Below are 12,140 nucleotides of genomic sequence, written 5' to 3'. Positions count from 1 at the left end.
GTATCAGAATTTTGAAAAGTGGTCTGAGCACTGACGGGGGTATTTAAATTAAATTTGGACGTCCTCGACATTGAATTTCAATTCGTAATTTTTGCAAAAAGTAGCTGCCATTGAAAGAAAGTAAGAAACCACAAACCAGCGTAAAAAACAAAGAAACCTGAAAATATTAGACGACGCTGAAACCACTAATTAATAATTATACTTGTCTTTAACCTTTTCCCTCTCTTTCCTGTCAACTAACTGTTTATTTGAATGGCACTGCCTTCTCTTTTTGGAAGCTGACCTAAACCACAATTCTACTCAGAAGGCATGCGAGTGTAAAAAATGAGAGAGATGTTTTGCCAAATGGGTAAACTGTTCTGAAGTCAAAGGCTGGAGAAACCATGGTCTTTAGTTGCCGGGCACAGCACAACTTTAAATAGTAAGATTTTAATGAAATGAAGAAATAATGATGAGGGAGCAGTTAGAAGAAATTTATGAAGTGGGTAAGCTAATGCGTAATTTTAAAAAAGAAAAAGTACAGTCAAAAAGAAGTCAAGACCGTCCTCGTAAAATATTTGTGTTCATTCCATAGAAAATTCAGATAACTAGCCAAAATATAGAAGGCAAGTTGAACTCTGTTCATTCCGCAGGCTTCCCTGTTCCATCGATTGCTTATAGAAAATCAAACAAACTTTAATGGTGCATGGACCTCGGTGTGTACGTACTTTCTCATTTTTCAATATAAAGCTCCTTGTAGGATCATCATTTATCATCCGAGAATTTTTAGTCCAAAGTTAACAATGATTTCAAGCCTGAAGAACCCGTCTTTGCCTTTTTCCCCTCTTTTCATTTTTTTTATTCGCTGGGGCGGATCATGTTTATTTAGAATAATGCATTCTAAGTTAAAGCAGTACCTAGGGTCAACCCATTGGACTAATTAATGATTCAGATTGTAGTATAGATCGGCGACCTATGACTATGATTAAAAATTTCATCTTCTATTGGTTATTTTAATTTATAGAAATTAAGAGCATATATAGGAAACTTCAACCTGAAAAAAAAAAAACATAATGACTTAGACTAATATAATTTGCTAGTGTTGAGAAATGGATGCAATGCAAGTCCCACTACGCCAAACCCCAGGGAAGCGGGAAGTAATAATCAAAAGCTTGGAAAAACGTGGTTTGACTAATTATATTATCAGCTAAAGTCAAAAAGAGGGAATATGTTAGCACACCTACATACACTCAAAAACAATGGGGGAAAAAAATCAAAATTAGACTTCAAAATTCATTTTTAGTGATCTTTTACTTGGTCCTTCCAATCAACCATACAGACAGCATTCCAACGTCGGATGTGACTTTGGTCCAAATCCCATGTCTTTCATTTTCTCCCCACAAAAACTCTTTCAAACCCAAAAAAAAAAAAAAAGTTGGTAAAAGAAACGTTATTTCAAAACCGATGATCCAAATCTACCCACAAAACAACAGCGCAGATAAATCATTTTTAATAGTTATAATTATTTTTTTACTCAAACAAAAATCAGTCATACAGCCAATGAGATTGAATTTTGTTTTTGTTGAAAAAGTACAGTTCAACTACAAAAACAAAATTGCTCAAATCTTCTTTTAGACCATTCTTCACGAAAGAAAACCTACGAAATCATCTTTCCAAAATGCGGGCATTTTTTACGCGTAAAATGTGGGAAGGTACTAATCTTAGGTTGGTCTCCTAATTGTTTTGTTGCTCAGAAATTTCACAGGTATCACGTCACATGTTTTGATTCTTGAACGAAATTCCATGTTTTTCATTTGGGGAGAGAGAGCCAGATGAAAACTACGGATCCAATTTAAGTGCGTGACTTAATCAAAACTAGAGTCTTTGAAGTAACTTTAATGTTTAAGATCTCTAGCTAAGGGTCAAGAATTCTTTATTTAAACGCATTTACCAGTGGTTTAGATTGGATAGATTGGAAAAGAAAAATTAAATAACGCAATACACAGCTGGTTGCTGATACTTGCACAATATGTGTATTTGAAATTATTGGCTAAGTGGTTACTGCTCCCTATTCCCTCAAATTACTTATATTTGCCAAACAAGCTTAATGGTTCAAGTTATATGTAACTTCTCCATCAAACCAGGCATTTATCCAATCCACTAAATCAATGTACCCTCTTTTCCCCCCTTCTTTTCTTTCTAATCCTTTTTGTGTTTTATCTCAAGGAAATTCCCTGCTTCACCCCAAGGGTATTACTGTGTATGTATTTAATCAGTACAATTTCATATTCCTATTTAATCATGAAACTACTTCCAGTTTATAATATAAGGTCTGGATAACTAATTTGAAAAGATTAAAAAAATTAGTTAAATTAGTTAATTGTGACCAATATGTGTTGACTTCTCTAAATTACCTTCTTTAATCAGTGTATTGGAACTATTCCTTAGTAGAAAGTCCTTACAATATATTAATAGAGATATTTTAGAAAAGCATTATAATTTAAGAGACAAAGTGAATTAAGGTCTTATATTTAGAATCAAATTCAATCTCTAACTAGCTCTTATATTAAGGACCGGACGTAGTGTTTCAAAATTATAATTTCATTCTTATGATTCTAGTAATTTTAATTTTGTTCCATTTTGTTCTTACTGTTGTTACGCCGAAAAATTATATGACTAAACTGAAAAAAAAATTCATTCAACTCCAAATGTGAAAGTTAATTGTGGGTTTTGTTTTGGTTATAAATAAAATATCTTGATCTCTTTTATCTTACAGATTTATAATTCTTTTCTCAAATAATTCTATCAATCTGACGTACTAAAGGATTTTTATTGATGAAGATAGTTTTTCATTTTTAATGCAAATAATTAAATGGGTTTTTCAAAGACACAAAGGCCTATTATTTGTTTTAAGTAATCAACTCACTTAATTTTTGTAACTTTTACAAATTAGCTATCTAGCTTTTACATTTATATTGAAATAGGTAATAGATTTAGATTATATGAAATAATTAGAGGAAGGAAACTGAATATTGAATAAAAGTGTGAGAAACATACACAGTACATTTGCTTAACCAAAAACAGTGTGTATATACAGAAGACAGATGAGTTTGAGAGGACGGGGGAAGGATGAAAAGAGCAAAGTGCTGAAATCCAAAGTCATTTTCACTAGCATATATAAAAATGGAACAAAACACGCAGCATGTGAGCTTGTTGGAGTGGTTTTTGATTCGTCAGGAATAGTGTTTTTTCCATGGAGGCTTAATAATAAACAACGGCAAGCAGTGGATTAAGGAAGTGATCAGCGGAGAGAGATAATCGTCAAAAGTTAGGCATAGTGGGATTTGGTGGTTTTGTTTTCACATTAGGGACTAACTAATGTATTAAAAACCAAAATTAATGAAACCAGTTACATAATCATAGACATGAATGCCTGCGAAAAAGCCAGAGAGAATACCTAAAAGGGGAGAAAAGCCAAGAGCAGCATAATGCAGGAGGAGAGAATAAAATAAAACGCAAAACAAAGAGCAAAAGAGCAATCAATAATGACAAAAAGAAGGCATTGCAATGGCAAGTCTTAGGAGATGTAAAGTTTCAGGGTTTAGCAATTAGGAGTCTTCTCTTTCTGATGTGGGGCCCATCTTGACCTTAGATCACACCCCGTGGGTCTTTCTCTTTCATGCCTAACCTTTTTTCCTTTCTTTCCGAATCAAAATTATCTCATGTTTAAGAATTACATTAGTTCCTGAATAATTTGGGTTTAGTACTCCAATAAGAAGTCACAAAATCCTTTCAACAAGTTTTCAGCTGCTAAGATATGTGAATTGGGAAGAAATTTGGCTTCATATGAAATATTTTCATGTCACAAAGAATTGGGTTTAGTAATCCCTACCTTGTTGTAATCGCAGGACTTAATTATAAAAATATAAAATCTCAATCAATTTTATTTCTTATAGTTACTATTTTTTTCAATGTAATTCACCAATTTTATAAACTAATATATAATTTCATGTTAAAATAATTATCTTAAAAAATTAGATATACATAATTAAATAATTTATTTAGCTTCTTTAATTTATTTAAACTAGATAAATAGTTCTTATACTAACGACCAAAGAGTATGTATGCGAATGCATAAATCTAAGTTTTAATTTTTTTTATTAAAAGTGTGATGTCGGCTCCATTTATATGCATGCCATTTTTAAACTCCTATGTAGTTGAGACTTCCACTCTTTCAGGTAGCACTCTTTGTTTTATTTCATTTTTATAATGAAAGTCTTATTTAAAAAGATAATTTTAGTATTAAATATAGGATCTTAATTTATTTTATTTTTCTTATTTACTAATTTTTTCAAATTAATTGTCTAATCTATAAACTGATACATAATCTATATTATATATGGAATTTTTAGAAAGATCATGTCAATTTTGTTAAAACTAAATAATTTTTTTAGCTTTTTTAATCTATTCAAATCAATTAAGTAACATTTATATAAAAAAAAATTAGAAAAATATTGCAAAAGGTGGGGGGGGAGTTGATTAAGGCGTGGAATCAAAAGGAGGGGACCCAAGTTGTTGCCTTAGTGTGGGGATATCATGATAGAGGTGTGCGTCGTGTATTAGAATGAGTAGAGCGTCAAAAAAGAGCCTCGCTTTTGGGGTTAGCTTTATTGAGAGCTTATCAATTTGGACGCATTTTCAAAGTGTACGTATTTGATTTTCCGCTTCTTTTTTGTCATGATATTATTTTTATTACTATTTATAATTTTGCCCTCTCTTTTTCCCTACTCCAACCCTCTCCTTTTTTATTTTTGATACATATTATTATTCGGGCATTTGACCCTTTTTTGTGGATCTTATTATCAAATATTTGAGCAACTGACTAATTAGATTTGGGATTCATGACTGCTCTTCGCGAAAGAATCTAGCGGGCATCGCTGGACCAACTCTTTATTGGTCCTAATCCAACTCTCTAACCCAATTGCTTCTGATTGAAAGTGACCTTAATCATCTCCCATTTTAATTACTGTAACAGAACCCATAATTTGTAGAAAATCTGAGGTTAATTGCCACCTCGTTTTCCAATACCATTGTCGTGGAGTTGGTCGTCTTCTTCCATCTCCCACCTTTTTGACCACATGCCCACCAAACATGTGTATACCACTCTTTCATTTCATTTCCAATGTTCAAGTTTGTCGTTGATCTGTTCAACACTTCTCTAATTGGTTCCTTTCTCTTTTTATTGATTTCCTCATTCGTATGTTTATCACTCTTAGTCGTTTTTAATGATAGATTATGCCTATTGGGAAACAAACACTTTCTATTTCTACCGATTAATTTCTTATTTGCGCTGAGGAGAGACTGGAACCACAATATTTCTGGTCACTCTCTATAAAAAGAGTCTTATAATGTGAAGTTTATTACTTCTCGGTTCTAAATATAAGACCCTTATAAACTAGTATAAGGGTTTTATATTTAGAACCGGAGGAGTATCATTTAACCCGAAAAAGAAGGAGGAGGAGGAATTCACTATCAATGAAGGGAAACGAAACTCTTATTGTCTTAAAATGGTAAGTTAAAGGCAACGGACTAGCTAATTCGTCAAGTCATGCGTGCACAACACAGTTAGTGTGTCTTCAAATTGACTTGGGTCCACGCACTTTGTCCAATACTATTCTTTTCAAATTAATTGTCAAACACTGCGAGTTATATATACATATTTGTTTCGTGTAATATACATGTCGTGAGTAATAAGACGAAAACTATCGTTATTGAGGTGAATGCATGGATTATCAAAATTTAGCGTCATTTGAATCTTGAGATGATTTTGGAACTCTTGAATCCCCAAGGAAAGGAGTATTCCAACAAGAGAAATGCATCGGCGTGCTTGTAAAAATACTATCAAGCACTAAATATAAATATTTTTTTAAAAAAATTCAAATTTAATTCATAATAATATGGACTAGTTTTTTTGTTTTTATTTTTACTAAACCCAATTCTGGCTGGTAAAGTGTAATACTACCTCTAGTTCTAATTATAATAGCTAGTTGACTATCAAGTGTGTTAGTTAGAGCTCCTATTATTAGAAATTATCTTAAAAAAATGATAAATATTAGAGATAAAGTAGATTGAGATCTTATATCTAGAATCAAAATAAAAATTAAATAAAATCTTATATTAAACACTGAAGGTAGTAATAGTTACGTCTTTTTGTCTGACTTTCGTCACAATGTCAAGAAAATGGGCCAATCATGGTTATAAAAGCTACAGGGGTCACTTGGATCTTAGCCCTAACACGATACGAGAGACAAACACCCAGAATAGGCCCAGAACGATCCTGGGTTCATGCATGGGCAAACCCGTCAACAGCACTAATTACTACTGTAGAAGTCAACATTGGGGAATAACAAGATAGCGGCTAGGATTGGTTTGTGAGACTCAAAGAAGGAATAATTGAAGTGGATGTGGAAGCAGCATGAGGTGCTCTGGAATAATTGGGATTATGAAACCCTTTTTGGATATGTAGACTGCATCCTGGTGGTTCACTCTGTGGGGGCCTGCATTTTCTTTCTCATCAATCATTTTTTAATCTTTGCATTCAACACACTATCGAATATCCTCCCCCAATATATCACGCCATATTTTTCCAGTGATCCATCGTGTTCATAGCAGGGGAGAAACAAACAGAAATATGAAGGAGGGGTGTGAGGTGTGGGGAAGGAAAACGAAAGAGAGATAAGGACACAACATGAAACATATATTATTACGTATTTGATAATCACCATTCTGAGTTTTTCATGCACTGCTACTAATTTACATTTTTTTCTCTTTATTAGCTGCCCGCCTCTCATTTATTATTCCCCTCCTTTCTGCATCTGGCATTATGTCACCCAGGTGGGATCAATCCTTTTTGTATTACTACTACTAAATAAGAAGTCATTCCTGTTTTTTTGGCCGGGAAGACTGCATATCTTATATCTTGATTAAATATTTTATTATGTTTAAAAGAAGCGTACTACCTAGTTAAAAAAAAAAAACTCATATATGTATATACACAGGCTATCACCGAGACGGTTTGAGCTAATTGATTAATTTGAATAGATTAAAAAATTAGTTATTTTTAATAAATAAGTATTGTCTTACATAAAATACCGTTTCTAATCAAATGTCATTTGATTAAACATTTAATATGCGCAACTATTATAAGGACTACTTTAAAAAAATACATATATAAAAGACAAAGTGAACTAGGGTCTTATGTTTAGAATCAAATTAAAAATCAAATTAATGTTTATATTAAAGATTGGAGGCAGTATATATATATGTGTGTGTGTGGGGAGAAAATATATCTAGTTTTTCTCAATGTTTTTTTTTATTTAAAGGAACGCGTGTTGCATTGTACGAAGATGGAGATTTCGAGTCTAGCTTCAGTCAACTTCTAATATGAATTTAAGAAAACAAACCACCCGGGACGCGGCAAAATCTACATATTAAACGCGGACTACCAATAAATTAAATACTACCTCTTGTCTTAATTATAAAACGTAGTTGATTAATTTAAAAAGATTAAAAAAATAATTTAAGTTAGTTATTTGTAATAAATAGGTGTTGTTTTTCTTAAAATATCTTTACTAATCAACTATATTGGCTATAACTATAATTATTAGAAGGACTATCTTAAAAAATATATATATATAAATATAATAGACAAAATAAATTGGAATCTGAGGATCAAAACAAAAATCAAACAGAGTTTTATATTAAGGTTAAGAGGCAACCCAATCAACTTGTCAACGAACATATACAAAATATTGCGTCTCCAAGTACGACTGAATGGAAAAGTAGGGTCATGTTGTTGCGCGTGTGAAGAAGGTTGAATGATCTTTTATTTTTCCACATAATAAACAAACTTAAAATTACGTGGAAGTCTGGCTCGCACGGGTTTAGGATTGGATCGTGCCTTATCCATATTCAAACTAATAATGCATTAGATTATCAAACAGTACTCCTACAATAATAAGTTAATTAGTAGATGGGCTATGTGTTTATTCATGGATCGAATTTACTAGCTGCTTATCACCCTTTACCCAAAAAAATGTTGTTCATCACCCAAGGGATGAGTGCTAAATTTGGACCAGATAAGGGTGTGTTTGGGTGACACCTCAAACTATGATTTGGGATGTCAATCACCCAAACACCCCCTCTAAAAGCCAAAACCATGGTTTTGAGTCAAAACCATGGTTTTTGGAAAAAGTAAATTTTTTTGCTTTTAGAGAAAAAAGAGAGAGTGTGAGAGCCTATATGATATGTATCTTGTTATTTTTTTTATAAACATATTTTTTGATAAAATATTTAATCTTATATTTTAATAAATATATATACACATTAATTATTTATTATTATATTATCTTATGTATTATAATTATGTGGTAAAAATATATTATTAACAATTTATTCCTTCAATTAAAATATATCATAAATCTATTTTTTCTGTAATTATCATATTAACTTATGTCTTTTTTTAGTAATTTGTATATATAAAAAGTGCTTCTGATAACAACTATCCAAACACTCTCACTTCTCAAAATCACTTTTTACAAATCTATTTTTCACAGAATCTATTCTCCCCAGAATCTATTCTCTAGAATCACTTTTCCAACCACGGTTTAGTTTCATCCAAACACACCCTAAAACTTGGGATGCGAATGAAGTATGTGGAAGGGGAATAATCATGGTTTCTGAAAATTATATTGAAGCAATGTTGGTCACAAGAATTCAGTTGGTGTTTTAAACAAGGAAACATGGAAAAAAAAAAAACAAGGCATGAAAATTACAAAAGTCTAACAAAAATTTTCAAAAAAATGTGTTATTTGTAAGTTAATTATTGTCAAAACTTAATAGACGAAGAGTAATTTAGGATTTTAGAATTTTCATTGTCTTTATATCTATGATTTTAATGTAAGGAGGGATAAGGGGCGGGGGGAAAGGGACAGGGGAATTGATGACGTATGCTGTTGGACTAAATGTTAAACACCACGTGACCACATGGGCTGTCACCAGGTCATGTTGTTTTTACACATTTGTTCTTCATCACTGCTGAGCTGTTTTATGTTTCCCATAAAAAACTGTGGCCCTCTGATCTTTCCCATTTTTCGTCTCTGTTGCAACTTGCAACATCTCCCTCCACTCGTACGTTATTCCCGTAGCCTCTCCTCTCCTCTCTGATCAGATCACGTTCATATAAACAGTCTCTGCAAATTGCAATACGCTACAACGTCTCAATCTGCAACACCACTATCGAATCTACCTGATTAATCCCTTAAATTATGTCCTCCAAGTTCACGACCAAGTTTTAAAAATCGAGATTGTGCAGCCACGAAGGTTTGGTTTTCCTTTGACGACGCCTTTTGACTAATAAAGGGGAAAAAGTGCATATCACACTCAACTCCCACTTGGATTTGCCTTCTTCCGTTTCAAGTTGATTTGTCCTCTATTAAACAATGGGGGCTCCAAAATGGCTCAGATGATTAACATGTGTTTAAACAAATCACTGGGCCTCCAATCATTAGCGAATCATTACTGACTCCAAACATCAATTACCCAACTAAGACCCACCAGATTCACATCACAAACATGGAAATTTCTGATTAATTTTAAGCAACATGACTTTGTTCATCAATGTTTTTGTGGACCTGGAAATTCAATTAAAGAAAATGAATCAAAGAATGATGCTGTATACAATTTAAGATTTCTAATCAATTGACGTAAATTACATGAGAGGGGGGAATTTCTAACGTGTCTAGAGAAATGATGGGGGAAAACCCAGGAAAAAAAATCAGAGTCCATCGTACAATAGTTAGATCCCGCTGCGTACAATTAGCAATATCGACTTCATATGATGACCGACTGAACGCAAGATTTGAATGCTTCTCCCATAACATGCGCCCTCAGATCTTTCTTCCGTCCAGTTCTCAACCGTCCGATCATCCTACAGCTGTTATGAGTAATATCTACACGCAGCGGAAGAAAGGAGGCGCCACAGAAGGCGGTTCGTAACAGAACGGGGCCGCCGGATGCTGCCACTTTTTGAACACCACCTTCTCCGGCTCCGCCCCTTGTTGGCGTTGCTGCTGCCGGGCCTCTTCCCTCTCCGTCGCCGGCGCACCGAGTTTAACCGGAGGCGGCGACGAAGCGAGGGGTGACAATAGGGGGATGGCCACGTTCCAATCACACGACCGATTTACCTGTAACGAAGACGGCGCTCGCATTTGCAAGCGGCTGGGTTGCTGTTGCTGCTTCCGGCTACCGGGGCCGCCGTGCTTATGCCTCTGCGAATCAGCCATCTACGGCGAGGAGATGAACAAGAGAAAACGAAGAAAATCCGATAGGTCTTCCGGTGACGGTGGAATGAAGCTGGGGCGAGATAGAAAGAGAGTCAGAGAGAGAAAGAGAGGATGAAGAGCGAGTGAAGGTGGTTAGAGTGAATATAAAGGGACAGGATAGGATGCGAGCACACGGTGGGAAGCGAAAGGGGGAAAGATAGCTGGGCTTGGCTGTCCTACAGCTCGGCTCGGGAGCCGCCGTAACGCGTTGCTGACTCATCTCTTTTTAATTATCCTTCCCTTGGCATTCGCTTCTCATCAATTCAGGATATCACCTTTTTGTCTCTCACTAATTCATTTCCTAAATAGCAAATACCATCAATATCTTATCCCAAACCATTCTTTGTCATGCGCAAACTAACCTATTTTTAAATTTTTATGTTATTATTTAAAAAAGCTAAATAATGTAAAACCCTTTAAATTTTATTTCACATGTAAATAACTTCTACAACTTCTATAACTTTACAATAAATCTCTCGAAATTTTTATATTTATCTAGATAACTCTCCTATTGTTAGTTTTATTCATTATTTGTTGAAAATTTATATTGATGTCTGTTTAAATATAAAAGGAAGAAGCAAGGGAGTGATTTATTTTTTTTTTTTTTGGGGTGGGGGGCTTGGCTTAGCTTGAGGGCTGAGCTGAGCAAAGAGAAAAGCAAAGGCGAGGGAGGAGTGAGAGAGAATGAAGAAAAAGCAAGGATACGTCTAACAGAAAAGAGATGGCAGTCAAAGATAGGCACAAAATTTTGCGCAAAGGGGATGCGTGTGCGTGGCTTCTCTTTTGATTCCCTTTTGACGTTTTTTTTTTTAATTCCTATTATTATTATTAGGAAAAATAGCAAATAAAAACCCTATAATATATGAAATTGCGATTTGGGATCTCAATTTGAAAAATAGCAAACAAAGACCCGATCTCATATTATAAGTATAAAATCTTGATGAAATGTCTAAAATACTTCTCAATTAAGTTGTAATTTGGTCTACTGAAATTGTCATTTACTAAAGTGAACTTATCATTTCTCATAGTTAACTTGTCATTTGGTATATTTGAGTTGTAATTTCAGACATTTCATTAAAATTTCATATTTACAATATAAGATAGGGTCTTTTGGCAATTTTTCAAATTAAAAATCTTAACTTATAATTTCACATATTAGGAGGTTTTTATTTGCTGTTGTTTTTATTATTATCTCAAAATGCGCCCCGCACCTAAAATAAAATTAAATAATGGGCCCCCACCTGTTCCTCCACATCAATGCGAGCAAGAACCCGCCACCTGTACCTCAAAGAGATTTTTCAAAAAAAAGAAAGGGAAACAAACAGTCCCCCCCTCCTCCTCACTTGTATTCTAAGTTATCTTTGCATTGTTCATTCCAAACCCAACCTAACCCACAAAAGTCGTCGAAATTTTACCACCACGCATTCTCATAACCCACAAACTAATGCCCTACATCACACGCACATATCAATGGTTCTACTCCTATATTAACTTTGTGGAGGAAAATTAACAGATGATGTGCTTGCCTAATCACACCTTCCGCAGCTGCGTTAAATATTTGGTAGGAAAATATTTTTCGTCAATTATCTTTCTTAACTTGATCGACATTATGTTTGAATCCTGTTTAAGTCCTCCAATTAAACGTGAAGAGGAGGTGGGGGGAATGTTACCTTGCCAATAATGATTCATCTAGACAATTGTGAGCCTGATCAGTATTCACTAGGTTCGAGTATCATTCTTTACTCTTTATTTTCCTACTCATGAAAGTAATTACTATAT

At 33.9% G+C, this 12,140-nt stretch overlaps 1 protein-coding gene across 1 annotated transcript; it reads right to left on the bottom strand.

The window, feature by feature from the left end:
- Positions 1–9,678: 9,678 nt before the first annotated feature.
- On the bottom strand, positions 9,679–10,442 carry LOC114736936 (uncharacterized protein At4g14450, chloroplastic-like). The gene has a single exon (XM_028924819.1). The coding sequence runs from the start codon at positions 10,320–10,322 to the stop codon at positions 9,990–9,992; it is 333 nt and encodes a 110-aa protein (XP_028780652.1). The 5' UTR covers positions 10,323–10,442; the 3' UTR covers positions 9,679–9,989.
- Between the last annotated feature and the right edge of the window lie 1,698 nt (positions 10,443–12,140).

Source organism: Neltuma alba, unplaced genomic scaffold (genome assembly GCF_004799145.2).
Source record: "Neltuma alba isolate B1F8T4 unplaced genomic scaffold, ASM479914v2 tig00013388_pilon, whole genome shotgun sequence".
NCBI classification, from domain to species: Eukaryota; Viridiplantae; Streptophyta; class Magnoliopsida; order Fabales; family Fabaceae; genus Neltuma; species Neltuma alba.
The sequence above is the reverse complement of the archived record's forward strand: the minus strand, read 5'-3'. Positions and strand labels throughout refer to the sequence as shown.